The sequence below is a fragment of the Sorex fumeus genome, unplaced genomic scaffold (assembly GCF_029834395.1).
Source record: "Sorex fumeus unplaced genomic scaffold, SorFum_2.1 ptg000044l, whole genome shotgun sequence".
Lineage (NCBI taxonomy): Eukaryota > Metazoa > Chordata > Mammalia > Eulipotyphla > Soricidae > Sorex > Sorex fumeus.
The window spans coordinates 50,881,387-50,907,509 of record NW_026606101.1 but is presented as its reverse complement, the minus strand read 5'-3'; the positions used below and the strand labels follow the sequence as shown (position 1 = coordinate 50,907,509).

General features: G+C 44.6%; 1 protein-coding gene across 2 annotated transcripts in view; it reads right to left on the bottom strand.

The window, feature by feature from the left end:
- The window catches only part of VPS8 (VPS8 subunit of CORVET complex), a 257,750-nt gene that overhangs the window by 123,451 nt on the left and 108,176 nt on the right, over positions 1 to 26,123 (bottom strand). For both annotated transcript variants that reach the window (XM_056121586.1, XM_056121585.1), the window contains exons 25-28: positions 19,790 to 19,832; positions 18,485 to 18,557; positions 17,320 to 17,439; positions 1,411 to 1,482 (exon numbers count right to left, since the gene is read on the bottom strand). In XM_056121586.1, coding sequence (XP_055977561.1) covers positions 1,411 to 1,482; positions 17,320 to 17,439; positions 18,485 to 18,557; positions 19,790 to 19,832 — 308 coding nt within the window. The remainder of the gene's footprint in view (positions 1 to 1,410; positions 1,483 to 17,319; positions 17,440 to 18,484; positions 18,558 to 19,789; positions 19,833 to 26,123) is intronic.

Genomic DNA, 26,123 nt, shown 5'->3' with positions numbered 1-26,123 from the left:
CACAAATCTAGCAACCAAAATGAGAAAATCGCAAAGTTCACTCTTCCCTGACCCAATGCAAATGCCAGAAAAACAATATATAGGAGAAGCAAGTCACCAAGAGATGCAAAGTCTTAATGAGATGGAGGCAGGATTGAAGTGTGCGATCTCTAAGAAGTTCCCTTAAGGAGGAGGAACACTTTCTTCTCGCCTGATACTTCACTGGCTAGAAATTAGGGGTGATGGCTACAGCTGCGAAGCCACTTGGAGCCAACAGAGAAAAAGCATGCACTAAGAATAAAAGTGGTAAGTGAAAAACAATCAGTTGGTCCTGATGAGTTTGCACAGTCACGCTCCCAGATCAGGGTGCCTCCCTCAAGACTTACAGTAAGGGGGGAAATTAATTCCCATCACAACTAATGTACATTATTTTTCATTTTCTCTCACAGCAGAACTTGATCCTACCTGATCCAGAAGAATATTAGGCAGGGGAGAGGGAAGACCACACATCACAGGAGGGCAAGACCGGGCACAGAGAGACCATTTAGGCAAGCGTTTTAGAAATCTAGGTGAAAATTCTTCTTATTAGCCACCTGGAGCAAACCGGCCCATTTAGGAGCTTATCAATTCTATTCTCACATTCATCACTGCCAAGCTTAGAAGGTCAATGAACAGCTCAAATGACAGCACGTACATAAAAGTGCTTTGAAAATTACACAGAACAGTTATAAATGTAGCACATTCGTGTTATGTACAGCTCAGGAACATTTTCACTCGAAGTTTCTGCCCCAAATCATCTAAAAGTCATTAAGAGAAGAAATTTCATTTTAGAGCCAAAGGAACAGGACGGAAACTCTGAGCTTTCACAGAAGAAACTGGCCTGGCAGAAGCTGTGCAGACGGAAAGGAAAAGAGTCTGTCTCTGCACACTCCCTGGCAGCAGCCGACACTCAAAATAGCTCTGGGCAGCATCGAGGCAGAGCCGAGCATCTCTATGTGCCTACGTGCCGAAAACCGTCCCTAAAAGACACTCACCCACAATCTTGGTGCCCTGGTAAAACTACAGTATTACCTTGACAACACAGTGATGTTGGCAAGAGAGGGAAGAGTCTTCCTTTCCTTTATTTTTCTCAAAGCACTCTGAAGTTGCTGTCCTTCACTGCATGTGGCTGAACCACTAGAGCAAGGGCCACAGTCTGCATCTCTCGAGAGGAGAGTCCCATATCCCGGTATCTAGCCTTAAGCAAGGACAGATCCATTTCCCCAGTGAATGATTATTTCATTCAGTTTTTGGAGACAAAGCCACCATACTCTAATTTTAAAATACGATCACAATACTTCACGAAACTGTCATTTTTAGAACTCACTATAAAATAATTCAATTTTCTCTGTAGAAACATCAATAGAAGTCACAAGTTCTTTAAATAGTTACCTTCAACAAAATATCCACAATGCGTTGTTGATATTCTACAGCTTGCTTGTCATTTTTGAAATCTTCAAAAGTCTGAAAGGGAGAGTGAAATGTATTTAAAAGTCAGAATTATTTTTAGATCTCAGATGGAAACAGGATCTCACATTCTTATGAAGAGTTACATTCTTAAGTAAGATTACCATTCCTTTCCTTCAATACTTTCAAAAGCAAGTTATTTTCAGTGAGTTCAACTGAGAGCGACAGCCCTTAATAATGCAAGGTGTTCTGAGACTTCAAAAGCAGATAAACAGACGGGACTGGAGAGACAGTGTAGCAGGCAAGGCCCTTGCCTTGTCTGTGACTGACTCTGGTTTGATCCCCGAAACCCCATATGGTTCCCCAATCCCCTCACCACTACCCCCTGCCACCAGGAGTGATCTCTGTGCACAGAGTCAGGAATAAGCCTCCAAGCATTGCCAGGTATGGCCCTCAAGCAAGAAACAAAAAAGTATACTGAAAAAATATATAGTGGCTATTATACAAATGAAAAGTGACTTGAGAAAGGAAAGCAGAATTTATAGGCAATGAAAAACGAAGAATGGTAACGGAAGGGCACAATCTGTGAGCCAGGGTTTGTGAAGGATGAAAAGGATACTACATGTTCAAACATCACTCAACCTAAGCTATTTGGAAATGAAAGTTGAAATGCACTCTATTAACTGTCAAGAAAAAAAAGAGTTTTCATGATTTCCATGGCAACTAAGAAAAAATGGTATTAAAGGTAGGTATTTAAAAAAAATTAGGATAGTAAAATTGTCATAATGTTAAAATCCTCCAGCATACTTAGGAGGATTAGGTATCCTATTTTCAAAACCAACGTCAAGTACAGAACTTTTTAAATTGTATGTCCTCGCTCAAATAGAGCCAAATACATTTTGAATAGAACATGCATAAAAAGTAAAGCACCAAATTAAAAAATAACAGATACTTCTATATAAAGTAACTGAAACTGTACTATCAAGAATTTGAATTAGAAATATTTCCTGAACAGGGGGGTGGAAAGATAGTCCAGGGGAAGGCCTTGTATGTAAGTCATCAGGACTGAGCCCTAGCACCACATGTGGTTGCCCTACCAACAGTGATCCCCGAGCTCAGACTGGGAGGAAGCCCTAAGCACAGCCAAGTGTGGCCCAAAATCTTAACTTCCCCTGCCCCCAATAAATTCTCTGAATAATGAGAGTGTTTGGGAGCTGAGGAGATGGTACAGTGGGTAGGGCACTTGCCTTGCACACAGCCGACCCAGGTTCAATCCTCAGCACCCCGTATGGTCCCCCAGCACTGCCATGAGTAATTCCTGAGTGCAGAGCCAGGAGTGAACCCTGAGCATTGCTGGGTATGGCCCTCAAATAAACAAGCACTGGAGCACTCTCTTCCCGTTGTTCATGGATTTGCTCGAGTGGGCACCGGTAATGTCTCCATTGTGAGACTTGTTCTTACTGTTTTTGGCATATCGAATACACCATGGGTAGCTTGCCAGGCTCTGCTGTGAGGGTGGGATACTCTCGGTAGCTGGCCAGGCTCTCCGAGAGGGGCAGAGGAATCGAACCCGGGTCAGCCGCATGCAAAGGCAAATGCCCTATCCACTATGCTATCACTCTGGCCCCCAAATAAACAAAATGAATAAAAATGTTCAAGTTTCTGGAAAAAAATTCTACCTTTTATTCCCCCCTCCCTCCCCCCTCCCCCTCCCCCCCCCCCCCGCCCAGTTTTTAGGTCATTCCTGGCTGTGCTTAAGGCTTACTCTTTGTGAGGTCTGAGGGACACACACAGTGCAGGCTCTAATACCTGGGCTGGCGGTGTGCAAGGCAAGTGGCTGGCCCATTGTACTCTCTCTCCAGCCTCAAGACTTGACTACCTTAATGATGGCTTTTACTTGGTATGTTGAGCTCCTAAAAAAGGTTTAAATCGACACTGCAACCATTTACTTCTCGCTACTTTCCTGAACTACCTATTGCTTCAATAATTTTTCTTTATTCAAGAACTTTCAAGATCACGCTACAGTTATATTGAAAGCAGAATACTTGCCATCCTATAAGTGCGACTTGAACTTCCTCAATACCTTCCAAGTTCCTTTGCTCACGCTGTTCCCTAATTAACATACTCTTCCCATCCCTTCTGTCTGACACTGACATAAGGCTGAAATGACTGATGAACTGCTTGGCCCGGCATTTTTCAGTCGGGACCAGATGGTCTCCGATGTGTACCTTGGATATTCCACAGGCGAAAGGGGCACCGGTGGTGGGGATGATGGCACAAGACAAGGGGCCTCAGGAAGGCAACGAGGGTGGAAGTGGCCACAGTGAGAAAGAGGCTGACCTACATGACCCCAGTCAATTATTTGCAGAGGAAGATAAAAACTACTGATGCTAAAAAAAAAAAAAATAAAAATCCCCTTTTGCCTTGCCCAGGCTGCTTTGCTGCCAGTTAGCTGAGATGCTGAAATGAGTTTCCAAGGAGACTGGAGGAAATCTTCACTTAGAAAGCTCAAGGAGATATTCCGATGCCTATAGAATGGGCCCCTAACTGAAGGCAGAAAAATGGACTAGAAGGTTCCTGTTCTCTTCAGGTTTAGAGAGTCTTCTTTGGGTATGCACATGTCAGGTATACAAACCTTCAGGTTCACAGAATAAACAAGCACACAAACTGTCCTGTTCTCCACCCCTGCAGAGAAGGTACAAATAGAAGGTACAGACGACTAACACAAGTGCTACCCAGCTGAAATACACCAAAAAAGGTAAATGAACATAAGTACTGGGGCGGGGAAAAGGCAGCGGTGACAGCAAGTGGAAAAGGATCCCTTCATCCATTTTCCTTCTGGCAGCGACATGCACTGCTCCAACGCAGATACTGCATGCTCACGCCCGTTCACATACTTCAGTGGTGACATACCACAGTATGAGTGTTCTGATTTACACAGTGACATATTGTGGTTGCAGTTAACAGCTGCCACCAAAAAAAGACGCCGCACGATTAAACACTCTTACTCCACAAAGATGCGTCTAATTACACAAAGCTCAGCAGAGCAATAACAATAAACAAAGATGTCCTCACACCGAGTATAGTTTGGGAAGCGCAAAGGTAAATCCACTACTCAAGCCCAAGGTTATCTGTGAATTTTATCACAAAAATTTTTTTTTCCCCTTTATTTTATTTTTTTTTTTAAAGTTGTAGATTTACAATTTTTTGTGCTTTGGTTTCAATTATACAATGATCAGATACCCATCCCTCCACCAGTGCCCATTTTCCACCACCATGGATAATATCCCTCCCACCCCCATCCCCCCATCCCCCCGTCTCTGTGGCAGGGCAATCCCCTGTGTTCTCTCTCTCCTTTTGGGTGTTGTGGTCTGCAAAAGAGGCATTGAGTGGCAAACATGTTCAGTCCATAGTCTACTTTCGACATGCATCTCCCCTCCTGGGAGGATCCTCCAAACATCCTTTATTTGGTGCTCCCTTCTCTATCTGAATAGCCCTTTCCTCTAGGATACCCGGCTGGCCTCTAAGTTATGGAGTAATCCTCCTGGTGCTGATCTCAGCTATTCTTGGGTATTAATCTCATACTTTGTTACTTTATATCCCCCAGATGAATGCAATCTTTCTATGTCTATCCCTCTCTTTCTGACTCATTTCGCTTAGCATGATACTTTCCATATTGTACCACTTGTATGTAAATTTCATGACTTCATCTTTTCTAAGAGCTACATAGTACTCCATTGTGTAGATGTACCAAAGTTTCTTTAACCAGTCATCTGTTCTTGGGCATTCAGGTTTCTTCCAGTTTCTGGCAATTGTAAAGAGGGCTGCAATGAACAAACAAGTGCAGATGTCACTTCGACTATACATTTTTGCCTCTCTGGGATATATTCCCAGGAGTTATCACAAAAATTTTATCACGCTCTTCTGGGATGCCTTAAAATGCACAGGGTTTCTGTTATGAGGACGGCTCACTAAATTCCAGCCCATGAATCCCCAAACATGCTCTACAAAAGGCCAGAGAGAAAATATTTTAGGTGTTGTGGACATGCAGTCTCTATAACATGCTAATTCTCTGTTTTTATGTCACTGAAAGATGTGAAAAATAGTCTCAGGTCAGAGAAGCCAGAGGCCAGCAGAGCCAGACTGAATTTGCAAAGGAGTGTTTGTGAACTCCTGTTCTGACCTTCTCTCATCTCTCAGTACATTATCTGTATTAAAAAATAAAGAGCGTCAGAGCTAAGACATGGAATCAACCAAGGTGTCCTACAACAGATGGCTCGTGCAGATGTGGGATATGTACACAACGAAATACTATGCGAGGAATGATGAAATGATACAATTTGCTGCAACTCGGCTGGAACTGCAAGATACTATGTTGAGTGAAGTATGCCAGAAGAAGAAAGACAAACACAAAATGATGTCACTTGTCTGTGGTATACAGAGTACTGGGTAAGGAAAAGTATTGTAGTAAAGTGGGAATGCCTAAATCACCCTTGAGCCCAGTGTCTGGAGAGGAGGACAGGAAAGGAAAGAAGCCGCGTTGGAAGGCGAGGGGGGAAGGAGAGATGAGGTGTAAGGGGTGAACAGGGCTCAGGACTTCGGGTGTACTGGTGACGTGGGTGAGGGGCATAGCCATCTGCCCAAAGCACAGGCCCTGCAACACTGAAAACAGGAGAGCTAAGCTGCACCACTGGAACTCTGTAATGTGCCTGTCAAGGTGACAGGCCAGGATGGGGCAGGGGTTGGGAGCAGGGAGGGAATATGGGGGTCTCGGGGGGAGGGAAGCTGACACTGGTGGTGGGATTGGTGTTGAAATCCTACATGCCTAAAACACAACTATCAATAACTTTGTAAATCATAGTTCTTTTTTGGGGGGGGAGGGGAGTCACACCTCGCGATTCACAGGGGTTACTCCTGGCTCATGCACTCAGGAATTACTCCTGGTGGTGCTTGGGGAACCATATGGGATGCTGGGAATCAAACCCGGGTGGGCTGCGTGCAAGGCAAGCACCCCCCCTACCTGCTGTACTATCGTTCCAGCCCCTAAATCACAGTTCTTAAATTATAAAAAAGAAAACAATAACAGAGAGCATTATGGAATCGCTGGTCCCCATGGCTAAAAACTCTGGGGTGCCCTGGGGAGGTGGGTGGGCCCAGCCTCTCCTCGCCCCCCAAAGCCTGGAAGCCACTCCCACCCCCACTGCTGCAGCCACAACAAGGGCTCAACTTGCCCGGTGACAAATCCTGCGTAAAAACAGCTTCTGTGTTCCTCTCCTAGAGAAACTGGTTCTTGCACAACACAGGCAAGATGGTCCCTGGGATGTGAGTCTACCGTTAATGGTCCTACCTGTGCTTCTTGTTAATAAAGCTCTTTCTCAGCTCAACTCACTGAAAAATAAAGAGTGAGAAAAATCACAGACAGGGGCTGGGGGAGACAGCTCAGCCTGCTGGAGCACATGAGGGCTGTGGGGAGGGGCTGATTCGATTCCCAGCACCCCAGCTGCCCCTTCCCTGCTGCCTCCCTCATCACCACTGGGAGTGATCCCAGAGCACCAAGGCAGGCCAGGAGTTACTCCTAACCAGGCCACAGGAACCCAGGCTACGTCTGGAAAACCAGAAGACCTTAATTTGCAGCACTGTCCTCCGGTTGTTCATCCATTTGCTCGATCGGGCCCAGTAACGTCTCCATTTTGAGACTTGTTACTGCGTTTTGCATATTGAATACATCATGGGTAGCTTGCCAGGCTTTGCCCTGCGGGCTAGATACTCTCGGTAGCTTGCCAGGCTCTCCGAGAGGGGCGGAGGAATCAAACCCAGCTTGGCTGGGCTGGCTGCGTGCAAGGCAAACGCCCTACCGCTGTGCTATCGAGTGGAAAACTTTACACCCCAAATTAACAGAGTCGCCCCCCCAAGCCCACTTGATGAAAGAGAGCATTGGTCTGGGGAGAGGAGGGTATAAGAGGGGAGCCAGAGAGGTAGTCCAGTGGTTAAGGCCCCTGGTCTTACATGCTATGGTTTGAACCCTTGCACCACGTGTGGTCCCCTGAACACCACCTGGTGTGGCCCGAAAGAAAGAAGGCTGCGGTAAGGTTTTGACGCAGCCCAACTATAATACCACGCAAAGTTCGCCTCCACAAGCAAAAAGACGGCCTGGGAGAGGAAACAGCACCAGCAGGCCAAGACGAGGAGGCCCAGCACTCGTGAAGAGGGTGTCTGAGGTCTTGTAAAATGAGGCTTGGGGCACAGACAAAGGAATAGCGGGGCAGTCCTGGGAGGCTTAGCAGTAAATCAGGGAGTGGCTTATGATAAAGGCCCTGCTAAGGAGGACAAAGATTGAGAAGAGGACAGATTACACTCAAAAGACTAAGAACTGTACAGAATTGTTACAAATAATAAAGGTATTTTGGGAGGGGGTGTTCTGAGGCCACATCCAGCAATGTTCAGGGGTTACACCTTGTCCAGTGTTCAGGGGTCTCTCCTGACCATATTTGGGGCTGGGATCAAAACAGGGTTGGCAGCAAGCAGGACTAGTGCCTTAATCCCAGTCCTATGTCTCCAGTCCCTGAAAATGGTATTTGAAGTAGGAAAAGCAGTTGTTTTCATCCATCTTCCAATGAGGTGTCTTATTGCTACAAAGTAAGAAAAAGTCAACACACATACAGACCAAAAAAATAAAAAACACCAAGAACAAAAATAGATGAAAGAGCTGGAGAGATAATACAGTGGGTAGGGTACTTGCCTTGCATGCAGCCCCACCCCCAGAATCCCATATAATACCCCAAACACTGCCAGGATTAATTCCCTAGTGCAGAGGTAGGAATAAGTCTAAGTATCACCAAGTATGGCAAAAAAGGAGCTGGGGGTGGGGTAGGACACAGTAGAGTGACAGTACAGAGGGTAGGGTACATGACTTACACATGGCTGACCCAGGTCCAATCCCTGGCACCACATACAATCCTGAGCCCCTCCAGAATAGATTCCCTGAGTGCAGAGTCAGGAACAAGCCCTGAGTACAGTCAGGCATGTCCCCCAAACAAAATCAAAGACAGGTAAAGAAATTCCAGAATAAAACACAATAAAAATCATCCACAAAATAGAAGTACATTTATTGCTATAAACTATAATATCTCAACGTACTGCTGAAGACATGAACAAACATGAAAAAGAACTTAAGAATTAGATGGTGCCGTGAAGAGCAGAGAGATATAAAATCGGAAATGTGGGAGAAAAAAAAAGTTCCTAAGAGAAACAAAAAGAGGTAAAAATCATCTCAGCAATGAAAACAAGACACCCAAGAAAGAACAGATATGACAAAAGTACTGTGGTACAAACAGAGAACACAAAAGATCAAAATGCAAAGGAAAACTGAAGCAGCAAAGAAAATCAGAGAAAAAGTCAAAATTCAGAGAGAAAATGATACGAAACCTACAAATGATTGGAGTTTCTGAAGATGAAATACAGAAACAAAAGCAGAAAAAGAAAAAAAAATCAAAAATGCTATAAAATACAAATATGTAGCTTCTGGGTATTTACCATAAATAAAGAAACAAAAGAAAAAAGCAGAAAAAGTTTAAAACTCTTTCAGGAGCACTTTCATTAACTAAAAGATCCAGAATTCATCCCAGGAGTGGGGAGGGGGGAGGATAAAGGGACACTGGGAAAGGGTGAGGGCAGGAAACATTCTGGGGCAGGTGTGGTACTGGATGATTTATGTGTGAAACCTGGTCACTAACAGTATTATAAGCTACAGTGCCTAAAATGATTTTTTTAAAAGACCGGAATTCATATACTGAAAGGGCCCACAGCATATATGTAAAAATGATCGGAGCAGACAGTTCTGAGTGATAGAGAAGAAAAACTATTAGTCTTTAAATGCAAGGGAAAGTGGGAGGATGTATTCTGATTTTCTTGGACAAAAAAAAAAAAGACTAAATTTTTCAGAAATTCATACACACACACAGAGTCATACACAAAAGCAAGAGAAAAGCAATTTTTCTTTAATATTATTATTATTGGTTTTGGGGCCAAACCGGCAGTTTTCAGGGACGGCTCCCAACAAGGACCATGGGTGTAAGAAACTGAATCCAGGCCTCCAGTACACAAAATATGCGCACTAGGCCTTTGGGCTGTGTCCCTGGCCCAGCAAGTTTTATTTTCACTTAAAAATTTTGAAAGTGGGGCTGGAGCAACAGCACAGCGGGTAAGGTGTTTGCCTTGCACGCAGCCAACATGGCCAACACAGGTTCGATTCCCAGCATTCCATATGGTCCCCCGAGCACCGCCAGGAGCAATTCCTGAGTGCATGAGCCAGGAGTAACCCCTGAGCATCACCAGGTGTGATCCAAAAAGCAGAAAAAAAAATTTTTGAAAGTGTTTTATAGTGGAAAAAAAATTGTTCTGAAACCTCTCCCCTTAGAAAACTACACTGAAAAGTACAAAAAAACTGCTGAGAAAAATTAAGGGAGCTCTAAATAAATGGAGCAATATACCTTTCCATGGATCAGAAAACTCAATTATCACGAAGATATAAATTCTCCTCGAATCGATTAAACATTAAATATAACTGTAATCCAAACCCCAGGGGGCTTTGTAGAAATTAGCAAAATAACTCTGAAAATTCATATTGAAAGGCAAAAAGATTACAGAAGACAAAGCAATTAATAGGAACAATAACATGCGTGAGCCAACGTCAAGGTGATCTCTGTACTCAATTTCCAAGCTACAATAATTAAGACAACGCTGCACCAGCACTGAATAAAGAAATAAAAAATAGCTTAGATTACAGAGTTCAAATACTGACACACACATGTGCACAGAGCAACCCGTTGACAAAACGCAGAGAGAATACACTAGAGAAAGGATAAAGGCGTGGTTGGCTATCCATATACAAAGGGGGCAAAAAGAAGAAAAACCACTTGCATTTATACCTATACCACAAACACACGTCATAGGCCATCGTTTGAGGGGTGTCAATATGAACCAACAAAGTGACAATGCAGATTTGCTTGGAGGGTAAGTGTGGCTTTGAATCTTTTTGTGTGTGTGTGTGTGTTTGCAGCATTGAAAAAAAAAAGTAAGTCCAGAGTGTTGTAAATCCTGTCTCTCCCAGCAGGCTATTGCTTGAAATTTGTTGAGTAACTTTTGAATATGTAGATACCATCTATTCTTTATTTATCTATTCTTATTTTTTTATTGGCCCGGCCAAGCCGGTTTCAATTCCTCTGCCCCTCTCGGAGAGCCCGGCAAGCTACCGAGAGTATCTCACCTGCACGGCAAAGCCTGGCAAGCTATCCATGATGTATTCCATGTGCCAAACAAGTAACAATAAGTCGCACAATGGAGACGTTACTGGGCCCACTCGAGCAAAACGATAGACAGGAGGACAGTGCTACCGTGCTACCACAAACACATATTTCTGCAAAGTAGGTCATAAGCCTAAATGTGAAATCCAAATGCATGAAAGTTCTAAAAGAAAACAAGAGAATATTTTTATGGCTTTGGGCTAGGCAAAGTTTTTTACGTATGAAACAAAAGCATAATCCATGGAACAAAACTAATAAAACATTTGATTAAAAATTAAAACTTCTGTTTGTCAAAAACATTTCCAAGAGAATAAAAAGACAAACTAGAGTCTGTGAGAAACACTTGTGAAGCATATATAATCTGACAAGAAACTTGTATTAAAAACTTATAAAGAACTCTCAAACCCCGACAAAAGTTTTTTAAATGGAGAAAACCTGGAAAAAATTTTCAAATAAATATCCCATCAAAGAAGTTAGACGAGGGGCATACATAGCTTCTTTGTTAAGATATTTTAATAGGGGACTGGAGCGACAGCACAGCAGGTAGGACGTTTGCCTTGCACGCAGCCAACATGGCCGACACAGGTTCGATTCCCAGCATCCCATATGGTCCCCCGAGCACCACCAGGAGTGATTCCTGAATGCATGAGCCAGGAGTAACCCCTGAGCATCGCCGGGTGTGAGCCAAAAAAAAAAAAGATATTTTAATAAAAAAGATACACAACGCAATTAATTAGAAGGAAAATAGAAATTATAACCATGATGAACTCCTACTATTAGAATGGTCAAACTGAAAAGACTGACCACACCCAGTGTTAATGAGGAGACAAAAGAATTGATATGCACAGCCAATCTCCAGCATACTACACACTAACACATACTACAGTAGAGAAACATACACTGTACCTACAGCAGTATGTATACAGATCTGCAGATGGAACTCTTCATATACTAGAGAATGGAACGTAAAATGATAAAACAAGTTTCTTAAATTTAACACTCTTAACAAAAAAAACCTAGGAATACCATTTTCTGTATTTACTCAAGAGAAAGAAACATCCACAAAAGGCCTACGTGGAAATGTAACTAGTAACTTAATTCCTAACAGCTAAAACCGGAGACCACAAGAACCAGCAATAAGTGGTCTGAGAATTGTTTATTACTCGGCCATAAAGAGGAATGACCTATTTATGCATGCAACAACAGCAGGAATAAATCTCAAAAGCATTATTTAAAGTGCAAGAAGGGCCGGAGCAATAGTACAGGGGGTAGGTAGCTGCGTAAACAGCTGACGCGGGCTCAATCCCTGGCACCCCGATTGGTTCCCTGAGCACTACCAGGAGTGATTCCTGAGTGCAGAGCCAGGAGTAACCTCCTAAGTACCACTGGGTGCGGTCCAAAAACCAAAATATAAATGAACAAATAAAGTACAAGAAGTCAGGAATAAAAATTCAAACCACAAGGCATACTATTCTAGCTATATGACATTCTAAATTATATGTTTAAAAAACTATTTTTTTTTTTTGCTTTTTGGGTCACACCCAGCGATGCTCAGGGGTTACTCCTGGCTCATGCACTCAGGAATTACTCCTGGCGGTGCTCGGGGGACCATATGGGATGCTGGGAATCGAACATGGGTCGGCCATGTTGGCTGTGTGCAAGGCAAACGCCCTACCCGCTGTGCTATCGCTCCAGCCCCCTAAAAAACTATTTTTTTTAATTTCCAAGTTAGCATGTTTATTGCTTCATGATACTATACTAGTATTAGAGACAATGGAAAACATGCATTGATTATAAAATTATAAATAAAGCAGGGTAACTATGTTAACTTTTTGTTTTTTCTTTTTTACTGAACCACCATAAGATATAGTTACAAAGCTTTCATGATTGAGTCTCAGTCATACAATGATCGAACACCCATCCCTCCAGCAGTGTACATTTTCCACCACCAATGTCCCCAGTATCCCTCCTGCCAGCCCCATACCACCCCACTCCCTGCCTTTTTGGCAGATAATTTCCTTCTTATTCTCTACTTTTGGGCATTATGGTTTGTAATACAGATACTGAGAGGCCATCATGTTTGGTTCTTTATCTACTTTCAGCACACATCTCCCATCCTGAATGATTCCTCCAACCATCATTGATTAGGTGATCCCTTCTCTTTCTCACCTGCCTTATCCCCCAGCACATGAGGCAGGCTTCCAACCGTGGAACAATCTTCCTGGCCCTTGTCTCTACTGTCTTTGGGTGTCAGTCTCATGTTATGTTATTTTATACTCCACAAATGAGTGCAGTCCTTCTATATCTGTCCCTCTCTTTCTGACTCATTTCACTTAGCATGATAATCTCCATGTCTATCCACTTATAAGCAAATTTCATGACTTCATCTTTCCTAATAGCTGCATAATATTCCACTGTGTAGATGCACTACTTTCTTTTACCAGTCTGTCCTTGGGCACTCAGGTTGAAAAATTAAATTTTAAAATGTACTTTAAAATATTCATATTGTTTTAATAAAAGGGAAATGTGATTAAATATGTGTTCTTTTCAATTCTTTTGAGTTTCCCTGAGATGCTCCTTTTATTCACTGTCACTGTCACTGTCCTCCCGTTCATCAATTTGCTCTAGCAGGCTCAGTAACATCTCCATCATGAGACTTGTTGTTAACTGTGTTTGGCATATCGAATACATCACGGGTAGCTTGCCAGGCTTCACTGTGCAGGCGAGATACTCTCAGTAGCTTGCCGGGCTCTCCAAGAGGGATGGAGGAATTGAATCAGGGTCAGTCAGGTCAGCTGTGCGCAAGGCAAACGCCCTACTGCTGTGCTATCACACCTTTTATTAGGGTATGGTAATGGAATTAATGATGGTAGACATAAGAGATCTGAACCCAGGAGTTAGGATTTTAGGTCTATCACTTCCTCTACATCTTGGACTTGGGGTGCAGCCAACACCTGGTGCAGAAACACAGGAGACTTCAGCACTGTCCTTCGGGCAGCTTAAATGCATTAAATCCCAGAGATCTAATTATCTACACTTCTCCTCCCCTCCATCCTGAGAAACCCACTTCCCCTATATTCCCTACTGAATCTAAAAACCACCATTGTATATCTAGTTCACCACGTTTCAAGAAATCTGAAATGCTTTGATGCTCCGTTTTTCTCATTCTTCCGATCCAGCTGCACAGAGAGCCCTACATTTCAGGCAGATCTGCCTCTTCAGCTATCTTTCAAGTGGTATCCCCACTTGTCAGGACTCTAATTCAAGCCTCCATTACCATCTATCGAAATTACAACATAAATTGGTAACAGATATTCTTGTCTCCAATCGTATCTTATTTAAATCCGCTTGTCCAACAACAGCCCAAGGGGGATTTTCTACTCTACCAATCACGCTATTCCTCCCGCCCCAAGGCTGCAAGGCTACATCCTCAGCTGGGGTCAATTCTGAACTGCACCATGGATTAGAAGGCTCTGCTTTTCCCCATTTCACTGTGTCTGCCTCTCTGCATGCTTCCTTACATTTCGAAATCGATGCAGTCTTACCAAATGTCCTCAATCACTTAAACATACTCTAGTCTGTCTCGAGTCTTTTATCTGTTCTGTTCTTCTGCCTGGAATAATTTTCCCTGCCCTTCACCTATCTTCAGCTCAGCCACTGAGACTCAGCACGGGCATTTCATTTCAGAAACCTCCCTGAGCTGTCCCTCAAACCCCACTCCTAAGTTTCACCCTGTCCCCTGCTGCTCCCCAAATGATGGGTCCCAAACTGGACCGTGAGAGCTAATCAGTAAGCGTGAACCCTCTTCACGAGGCAGTACTGATGCCCTGTGGGCCGGATGCATGCCCCCTCAGTCTATAGAATCACCTGTGCTATCCTGAGCACCCAAATATTTGTCCAAAGAGTGTACTGCAGTGTCAGCGTCAGTATGACTCCCAGCGTCAGAACTGACACATCAGCAGGTCCACACAGTTTCCAGTGCTACCAAAGCACATCCAATCAGAGAGAGCTGGGTGAGTTACTCCTGTCCCCTCTCCTCTTCCTGACCGGCTGCCCTACCAGGTCCTGAACTTTCTTCCGGACAGTTAAACCACCAACCTTACTTGGAGTCCTCAGAGGTGTTTTCTCTTTCCTTGAACAACTGCAGCAGACAGGGAGCTGGTGGGAATGTTGGAGGGGGTTGGGGGGAGGCAAAGAAGGGATCAAGGATACCTGGCAGTGAATCCGAAGGAAATCTCACAAAGGTCAAAACTGGAGCCAGAGAGTAAAGCATGTAGAGTACTTGCCTTGCATGTGGCTGGCTTTGGTATGATCCCCGGTACCTGCCAGAAATAGTCCCTGACCACATGGCGAGGAGGAAGACCTGAAAGCACCGGGTATGGCCCCCAAACAAAACACAGGAGTCCCTACCACCTGCCCCTGGCCGGCTCAAAGCCTCAGGCCACCAAGGCCCCTCCAGGACCTGTTAGGGGCCTGTTCTGCCTCCTTCTCTATGTGTCCCCTCTCTGCACACAGAGCCCAGAAGCAAGAGACAGGCTGAGAGAAGGCGAGTGCCTGTACCACCCTCCCAACCCCTCCGCATGTTCCCTGCCTTGGGTGGCAGCCACTTCCCGGAGGCCCGGATTGAGGACTCAAACATCCACACTGCCCAAGGGGACCTGCAGGCTGTCAGGAGTCCTGCTCACCCCAAGGCACTGCACTGCTAAGCGCCTGGTCAAAGGGCAAGGTCAAAAGGCAAGGTGGAGGTGAAGGGGCAGAGTGCAAAGGAGGAAGGGAGCAGTGCTCTCCCCACACCCCACATTCCCACCGCTTCTGTCTCTCTGCTCCAACTCCCCGTGCTCCCCGGCAGCAACCACAATTCATGCTACTGCTATTGCTTGTTTGTTTGGGGGCCATACCTGGCAGTGCTCAGTGACCACTCCTGACTCTGTGCTCAGAGATCGCTCCTGGAGGGGCTCAGGAGACCATACGGGGTGCTGGGGATCAAACCCGGGTCTGCTCATGCAAGGCAGGCACCCTCCCTGCTGTACTATCTCTCCGGTCCCCAAAATTACCACTTCTGAGGACGATTTTCAAACTGAATTAATTGGAAGGACAATATAACTGGGATCTTAGCCTTCTCCTGGGCACATCTTCTTAAGTTAAACGATTAAAATACCGCACGCTTGTTAGAGATCTCTGCCCCAACTTACAGCTAATTGCTGTCACTAGTTATTTTCCCCACCTGTCTCTTCTTCAAATACCCAGTCCCCGTGTGTGTTCTGGACACTGGTGAGCCCACTGCTTCATCAAACACTACAATATAAGCAAGAAAGCAAAAGCTTTTAAAAAACCATAATACTGTGTAATTGGGAAGATAGATCATGGATTAGATAATTATTCCCCTTGGGCCACTTTCACAGGAAACCTGGCCCTCCCCAATCTATCTTTAATTAAACATGTATGAGGGTGCTTTACAGCAGGAAGCTCCTGTGCGCCTTTTGGTTTGGCGGCCACACCTGACACCGCTCTGGGCTAGCTCCTGGCTTTGCCCTGCGGAACACTCCTGGCGGGCCTCAGGGAATCGAACCTGGATGGGCTGTGTGCAAGGCAAGTGTCCTGACTGCTGTACTATTCCTCCACCCTACCCCACTCACAGTTCCCTTTCAACCTCACTTCTGTGGACTGTTATCCCCACCCCAAGCACTTCGGCCTCTTCCACAGATGGTCCCGCCCACCAACATGGCGTATGAGAACATCCAATGGATGCCCCACATCCGATCCTGCTTCCTTCCTTTCAATAGCTGTGTACTAGGGGACCAAGCTCTATGGGTGCACGTTCTGCAGAGGGCAAGCCTGGTTCCATTCTTGGTACCGATACTATTCTGGGCACCCCGGAAAACGGCCCAGAGCAGGCCCCAAATTCTACCAGTTGGGGAGCAAACCAAACCAAAGACCAAGAAACCAAAGGATGAATGTGTTGGAAAGAGTCATGGGAAAAGGCAAAGGGGAGAGAGAGAGGGAGAGGAGAGTGAAAGGAGGAGGAGATGGTAGGAAATGAGACAAAGGTTTAGAAAATACAAGTGGCCCAACAAGATTAAATATTTGAAAGCACGACTTAGTGCACTGGCACAAAACCTGTATTTATGAAAGGATCATTATTAAAAGATTCTATTTTCCAATAGGTATCTATTTTCTTTTTATTTGGGGGTCACCCCCAGTAGTGCTCAGTGCTTACTCTAACTGCACTCAAGGATTACTGCCGGCAGGGTTCAGGGGACCATATGGGATGCTGCAGACCAAACTTGCCTGGGCCACATGCAAGGCAAATGCCCTACCCTTTGTACTATTACTTCAGCTCTCATATATCTATTTTTAAGGGGAGAGGGGGAAGCAAGAAAATCTTTATTGAAACTTATTTAGAAAGATGAGAGGAGAGAGAAAGAGAGAAGAGTGGAGAGAGAATACAGGCTTCTCAGAGTGGAACTAGGCAAGCATAGACAGTCAAGCAAGATTCCTATTCAAAGGAAAACCCGGCTTGAAGAGCAAGCCCCAATAGCTATTTTTAAAAGTATCACCCTTTCCCTTCTGAAAACACTGTATCATCTCTTACCAGTGCCAAAACATTTAGGAATTCTCTTGTGTCAAAATGTAGCAAGGTTCGAACATAGGGATAGATTTCTTCTTCCGGAGAGGCTTCTGCTGAATGCAATCGAATTAGAAATTCAAAAACCTGCAGGTTGGGGGAAAAAAAGTAGATTATTTTCTCACCACTTAAGGCAAAGGTTGGCTGGGCCAGGGAGACCGAAAAGCCTTGCATGTGGGTGACTGTGATCGTATAGTCCCCATACCGCCCATGGTGTGAGCAGAGAGTCAGGGGTGATCCCCGAGAACCACCAGGTTCTGGCTTCACGCAAATAAGTGAAGTAAAGGCCAGCTAAGTTCTGTTTAAACTGCCACCGTGGAGGCTCAGTGGACACAGCTCAGGGCCAAAAGAGAGTCCTGCATGGAGACAGATACCACCAGGGTGCAGTACTGCCCAACATGCGGCAAACTCAGGACAATCCCTGACACTATCTGGTACCCTAAGTTCCATCAGGATGATGGAGTTCAGAGCCAGGAGCAAGCCTTGAGCACAGCTGGCCATGGGCCCCCAAACCAAATGAAAACACACCAAAACGGAAAAAGAGTGTCTTGCCTTGCAGGCCCGTGTTCTCAAAATATGCTGAGCAGGCTGTGGGCAGTTGGGCTGTGTGCCCAGGTGCCTGCTATGTGTGCCCGGGGCCCTGCGGTGCGTGTCTGGGGGCCCTGCGGTGCATGTCCAGGGGCCCTGCTCTGTGATTTCCTGCACCACAAGCGATTTCTGGTTGCATCACAAACAAGTGTGAGCCAAACCTCCACAAAGTGTGACCCAAGAGTGTGTGTATAGTATCATCACAACCGAAGGAGCACAGCCCCCAGCAAGCACACTGGCTGAGCACCATGACTGTGTGTGTGTGTGCGCACGCGCACGCACGTGCACGCACGTGCACACATCCACCGGGGGTGCCCACACACCACCCCCTCGCAACAAAAACCACCCAGGGAAGGGAGTCGAGGTCCACGTCCTGCTGCCATTCTGTTCAAAGCTTTCTGAGCTCCAGTAACCGCCCGGTAACAGTGTGGCGGCTCATGTCTGTGCTAGGGGACAGCAGCTGACCCACGCGTGACCCTCACTTACACAATACGCCCCCATGAGGTGCAGGGAATAAGAAATGCCGTGACAAAGGAGAACAGACCTGGTTTTTAACCAAGGGGACAAGATCTTCGGGGATGTCACCAAGGGGATAGGCACGGCCTGCTAGACAGCAGCTGGAAGAAAGGGAGAGAGAACAGAGTTCGTGACCTGTAATAAAATCTCCTCCACCTAACAAACCGTTCCTCAAAATCAAGATACTAGTTTGACTTCCCCCCTCCACCCGGCAGGGGGTTCTTCTTACTCTGGGTCTAACAGGTACTGATGAAACGGACCTTAGGCTCAGTGTGTCTGGAAGCCACCAGGGCCATCCACGTGGGTGCTCAGCTGGCCAGGTGGTGTCTGGGATCATACTTGTATGTCTGGAATCATACATGACACACGCCAGGCCTGAGCTCCGGCCCAGTGAACTATTTTCCTGGCCCTGTTTGATGTTTAGTAGAATCTACTTTCACAGTTCTATCGCATTCAAACTCAAATCAAGATGATATCAGAAACACATGGGCAATGGGGTGGGATTGACATGAATTTTAAGCCTCTCTGAACTAATGGATCTTGGATGTTGGTGAAGAAATGACTGGTAAAGAAATGTATCAGCATATTCTAAGAAGTTTAAGGTATGAGAGATGGAAGTACGAGGCTAATAAGTGCCTGTGTCTCTACACCGATGCCAAGGCTGACAGTTCTTGGTAACTGGAGCTAAGATGTTGTTCTGGCTGGTTCTGCTGCTGCTACCTTGCTACTTCTACAGTCTGACAGCTTGTGATCGCTCTCACAGTTCCCAAGGACACAATTCGGAGCCCTGCAGTGCCTCTTAGACAGAACTCTGCTTTAGGAGGGCAGAGCTCATCACCATACCCTGGACACGGTTTTTATGATTTAGAGAAGTCATTCATCCTTCTATCTGAATCAGAGACAACACAATCTACAGCATTAAATTCTCTATGTCAAGCTTTCTGAACCTCAGCCCTATGGATATTCTAGGAGAAATCTTTTTTTTTCCTTTTTTTTGGTGGTGGAGGGGCACAGGGGTGTGGTAGGGATTCTCTCATCCACTACTGGATACTCAGTCCATCCCTGGCCTCACCCATCAGGCCCAAAAGCATTCCTCTCCGAGCCCCAGTTGTGACAAGCAAAGATGTCTCTAGTCCCTGTTAAAATTTAAGGCCAGAGCACAGACAGACAAAATCACACCCTTCCTCTACGCCCGCTCCCCCTCACCCCCTGGGAACCACTGATCACCCACTAAAGAACATTGACAACAGAACACACAAGGTATACACAGAAGCTCCAAACATAATGGGTGGAATTATGAAAGGAATGCACATAGGGGTAAATAATCTCTTACCTGATATATACAAGAAGTTTGTTGCCCATAACAACTTGCTCATCTAAAATTAAAAAAAAAAAGTCTCTTAAGGAATTCTCTTTGCCAAAATGTGGAAACCAAAAATAACTTGATATTTAATGCATAACAGAACACGTAGATAAGACCAACTTAATGATTATTTTTCTATCTCCCATTTTCTTTTCCCAGACAGAAAATCAACGGGTCACACAAGGACACACAGAAGAGGAACAGATCTGAGGGCAGAAAGCTCTGTACCATTGGCTTAATCAGAAGCGTGGGGCTAGAAGAAGGGTTGGCACAGGAAATTAGTTGTTTATTTGGAGGGGGAGGGGAGTTCTGCTCAGTGATCACTCCTGGTGGGTTTAGGGGACACTGGGGTGCTGGGGATGGAGCCCTGGTTGGCTATGTGCAAGGCAAGCACCCTCCTTGCTGTGCTACTGCTCCAGCTCAGGAAATAAGTTGAGTCATAAACCCATGACCCACTCATGACAGCACGGCTACAGGGGCCTTCCCCTGTGCGCCAAGGGTTCTGACCACTGGCCACTGCTCCAGGGTAGAGAAAGCTTCGTTCACAAATACAAAGGTAAGAGACTCACTCCATGATCCCCGGCAGCCTTTCTGTTCTATGTTGTGTCTGAAACGTCCGATTCTGTCATCTGGTAATGGAAACCCACTTCTTACTTAGAAGTAATCAGAAGTACAATTGGACCACATTTGAGAGCAGCAGGCCAAGGAATCAAAGACCACGGCAGAAACCTCAAGAGCGGGCTGAGAGGCCAGTGATTGTGGTGGCAGGCAGATGACAGGAATGGGTGGCGGGTGGCAATGATGAGCCAAATTTTCTATTTTTGACATTTCAAAGTGGACAGACTACAGGGCAGTGTTGCCTTGTTACCCAATCAGGAATCCTTTATAATATTCCAAATCTGTGCCATCATAGTGCAAGCAAACAAGAATTGCTCAGGATCGTAATAATTACATTCTGCTTCAATTCCAAATGCAGGTGTCTTTGTGGACCTACGGTCTTAACTCCGTTGAGTAACTACCCAAGCATGTCTCTGCTGTATCAGATAATGAGACTGTTTTCTTTAGGAAATTGCCTCTTTCCTACAATGACTACAGTATTCTGTACTTCCACCAGCAATAAATGAGAGTTCCTCCCGCTCTACATCCTTGGCAGCATTTGGTGGTGTCGGTCCAGATTCTGGTGTGTAATTTTATGGTATCCATTTTTGTGCTCATTTGAAATATCCTAAATAATATTGAGCATCTTTTCATATGCCTGCCATCCATGTATCTGCTAAGTGAGATGTTTGTTCACATCTCTGCCCATTTCTCAAGCTGTATTTTAAGAGTTCACTGCATTTTGCAGGGGGACTGGGGTAGGTTTGGGGTCACACCCAGCATTGCACAGGGCTTACTCATGGTTCTGCAGTCAGAAATCACCCCTGGCATGCTTGCGTGACAATATGGGATGCAAGGGTCAAACCCACGTTGGCCGCATGCAAGGCAAATGCCATACCCTCTGTGTTACCTCTCTGACTTTTCACTGTACGTTTTGGATAATGATCTTTTGCAAATATATTCTCCAAATCTGCAAGTTATTTTGGTCTCTTTTGCAGAGCAGAAATCTTAAATTATAATGAATTCCAGCGCTAGTTAATAATTCCTTTCATGATGGTATTTTATATAAAATCATCATAACCATGGTCAGTTAGGTTATGTTGAGCTGTTCCATTGTTGTGCAATTTTTTTTCTCTTTTTGGGTAATACATGGCGATGCACAGGGGTTATTCCTGGCTCTGCACTCAGGAATCACTGCTGGCGGTGGTCAGGGGACCATATGGGATGCTGGGAATCGAACCCGGGTCAGCCGCATGCAAGGCAAACGCCCTATCTGCTGTTCTATCACTCCAGCTCACCATTGTTCTGTAAGTCACAATTAGGTGTATGATTCATTTTGAGTTAACTATGGGAAGGGTACAAAGTTTTATTCTAGACATGGTGGGTGTCTAGACATTCAGCATTATTTGTTGAAGCCTGTCTTTGGTCCACTCTGTTGCCTTTGTTTCCTTGTTAAAGATCAGTTGACTTGGGGTCAGAACAATAGTCACTGTGTTTGAACCCTGGCACCCCAGTCTCCCCAGCACTGTTAGGAGTGAACCCTACAGTGCAGACCCAGGTATAAGCCCTGATACCACTAGGTGTGACCCAAAACCAAAACCAAATGAAATCAGTTATTCTATTATATAGATCGATATGTTTTTCTATCTTCTGCCAATACCATACCGTCTCAATCAATGTAGCCTATAGAAAGTCTCAAAGTCAGAAAGTGTCAGTTCTCTAATTCTGCTTTCCTCTCAATACTGAACTAACTGCTCTCGGCTTTCTACCTCTCATATGCATTTCAGAAACAGTTCAGTGACATCATTCCTCTGGCAGATCTAAGAGATGTTGATTTTCAGTCTGCTGGGAGTATTCTTGTTGGCTGAGCACAGTGGTGACTTTGAAGTGCTTTGCATGCCAGACCAGAAACCAGAAGCCCCAGTTGCTGTATGATCCAGCTCAGTGATGACACAGGGTGGTATTTCACTGCTTTACATTTCTGTTGGTTAGCTAAGTAGACCTTTACTGCTAGAAATCTCATGCAGGTGACACCAAGAGAGAGTTAAATTTACTTGTTTTACATATCCCTCTCCATAATTCTGTACTGTGAAGTCAGGAGGGCAGGAAGTCTGTGTTATCTCTGTATTATCTCTGTTTTCTCTGCATTATGCCAGTGTTCCTAGCATCCGTCACAGCACCTGGCATAAAGTAAGTGTTTAGTAAGTACACATGGAACCGAAAGGACCCACCATTTAAGTTTTTGGAGCCCTTTTACTTCTTTTCTCTCCCCCTGGGAATCAAACTGAGCAGTTCTCAGGATTTACTCCTGGCTCTGCACTTGGGTGTTTAGGTAACACCCAGTGGTGCTCAGGGATCATTCCTGGTGGGGCTCGGGAGACCATAGGGAATGCTAGGGATCGAACATATAAAGCAAGTGTCCTACCCACTATACTATATCTCCAGCCCCAAGACTTTCTAAAAATTAACTAAAACTTTGTGGCAACCCAAAGAACATTTACTCCAGAAAAATGGCTGAATCTTGGTAGGAAGAATAAGCATGGTGCATTTTAGCTTTACCTAGACCCATCCTCCTCTCCCCAATTTCACAACGGTGTGAAAAACAACCGCCTTGCAACTAGGGAACCGTCAGAAACCCGGGAGTCACGAGGCAACAGAACGTGTCTGAGGGGGCCATGAAGCCCCAATCTCAGAGAACTGTCAGTATCTGATCCCTCTGACAGATCAGTTACAAATTTCATTTTCAAAACTTGTCTTTTTTGGTCCTAACACAGAGTTCATTCTGTGAAAAGAGCACTATCCCCAAGGCATTTGTTGAAAACAATCATGCAATTGCTTAACTTTATAGGTGTCCAAGGCAGTTTTCCCAGTAGGAACTAATAAGAGACTGGCAAAATCTTAAAAGGAAAAAGTGAAGAATCGGAGGCCTGCTGCTGGGGGCTTTCAACAGCTCCAAAGGATTTCAAGAGCTCTAGATGGGCCTGGACAATTACGGGGATGCGCCGTATGCAGGCAGGGAAGCCATGGAAAGTCTTCATCTCTAACCCAGGGCTGCCTCTGAGGCAGTGTACACGCAGGAAATGCAGGCAAAGGCAGAAATGTAAATCACCTGCTGAAGCACTGAAAATTTCAAAATAAAACCAAGCAAAACCAGACAAATGAACAATTCAGCAGCAATTTTTAGAACTTCATTACTCTAAAAATTACTTATTTCATTACTTCATTAGCACTGTAGCACTGTCCTCCCGTTGTTCATCGATTTGCTTGAGCCGGCCCAGTAACGTCTCCATTGCGAGACTTGCTGTTACTGTGTTTGGCATATCAAAAATACGTTATGGGTAGCTTGCCAGGCTTTGCCATGCAGGCGAGATACTCTCGGTAGCTTGCCGGGGTCTCCAAGAGGGGCAGAGGAATCGAACTCAGGTTGGCCAGGTTGGCCGTGTGCAAGGCAAATGCCTACCCGCTGTGCTATCGTTCCAGCCCTTTTTTTTTTTGTAATGAAGTAATGCGATTATTTTCGATAATGTGATAATGTGAAAATAATCACATTACTTCATCACAAAAAAATTCAATGCTTCATTTTTTTTTATTACCTTTTATTACACTTTTAACAATCAATATAACAATCAGTAAAAGATGAGCAGAAAATACAGGTCTTTCTCTTTGCGGGAGATTAGGGTTTGTGACACACCTAGTAGTGCACAGGAACTATTCCTGGTGGTGCTTGGGGGGTCGTATGTGGTGCCATGGATTGGACTGGGTTTGCCGCATGTGAGGCAGACCTGAAGCCCTGTACTCTCTCCAGCCTGAAAATAGAAGCCTTGAACAAAGCTACAAACTAACTACACTGCCAGACGCCTACAGAATTCTCCACTGAGTGACAAAATATGCTTGACACATTATTTTCCACAGTATAAGGGGCACCCTTTAGAAAAGACCATATGTTAGTCTATGCATAAGTCAGAGTAAATTAAAAAAGGCAGAAATAATAGAAAATGTGTTCTCTATCCACAACAAAATGAAATCAGAACTTGATGCCAAAAGGAAAGGTGATATATGTATAAATTTGATGTGGAAATTACTCTGCATAACCAGTATCACAAGAAAAATTAGAAAGTACTTTGAAATGAGTGAAAGTGAAGACACGCCATACCAAAACTCATGGATTACAGCAAAGCATTGTTTAGAGGGTTATCTGTCATTATAAACACCAATTTTTTAGAAACATTTTTAAAGTTCTGAAATAAACCATCTAAACTTAAACCTCAAGAAACTAAAATAAAAAGTAACTAGTAGGGCAAATCAAGATAAAAGGACAAATACTAAAGGTTAAAGTTGAAATAAAATGGATAAAACAATTTTTAAAAAATCAATAAAATAAAAACTAGTTATTTGAGGGACTGGAGAGGTAATACATGGGGTAGGGCACTTGTCTTGAAGGCAGTTGACCTGGGCTTGATCCCCAGTCCCACACAGCATCAGATTCCCTGAGCATCACCACGTGTAAGCACTACCTGCACAGAGCCAGGAGTAAGACCTTAACATCACCAGGTATAAGCACCAGCCAGGAGTAAGACCTGAACATCACCAGGTATAAGTACCACCTGCATAGAGCCAGGGGTAAGACCTGAGCATCTCTGGGTGTGGTCAAAAATGCACACCAAAATTTTTTTTTTAATAAATAAAACCCAAACCAACCAAAACCAGTGATTTGAAAGGACTAACAGAATCATAAACCTTTAGCAAAAATAAACCAAGGAAAGTCTAAAAACATAAAAGTGGATCACGAAGGTGTAATATATATACATACAATATAATACTACACCGCTGTAAGGAATGATGAAATCATGCACTTTGTTGCAACATGCATAGAACTATAAGACATTATGGCAAATAAAATAAGCCAGAAAATGGGTAATCACAGGATGAGATCACTTATATATGGTATTTGGAATAACTGAATGAAAAAATGCAATAATTTAAAGAAGAGATGCCTCGATCATCCTTGGCCCAAGAGTATAAGGAGAAGGAAAGAAATCAAATAGCAAGGGTCAGGGGAGAAGAGACAAGAAAGAAACAATAGGGGTCAAAGATCAGGGAATTCAGCTCCCTTGGCGGTATTAAATGTCAACAAACCACAGAGTCAACAACACTGAAATCAAGAGACCCAAACTTCAACAACTTAACTTAGAAAGGTGCCTGTCCAGAGGGCAGACTGGGGGTGGGAGGTACCAGAGGGAACCTGGGTACCGGGGGTAGGGGTGGGGGCAGGTAGAGTTGACTCTGGTGGGGGGAGCGGGGCTGGAACACTGCGTGTAGAAAACCCAACTATGAATGACACTGTAAACCATGGTGCTTTAATAAAATAAGACGCTAAAATAACCTAAATAAAAAAAATAAAATAAACCGAGGAGAGATACTCATATTAAGCAGCAATGGAAGATCACTACTAATCTTATCTAAAAACAAAGATATTACAAGAGAGTATATCAACAAATTAGATAACACGGATAAAACTGGAACCTGGAGGATCCCTCACTGTGCCTCTTCGTGAGGTGAGGACGGACCAAGCTCCTCCTGTGGCCTCCTGCTAAAGGCAGTTCCTCTCTGCATCTGGCCAAGGGGGGATGCAGAGCATCTATTCTGGCCATGCCTGGGGCTGTCCTCTGGGTGAAAGTAAGAGGACAGAGCCCCCGCTTGGGGTTAT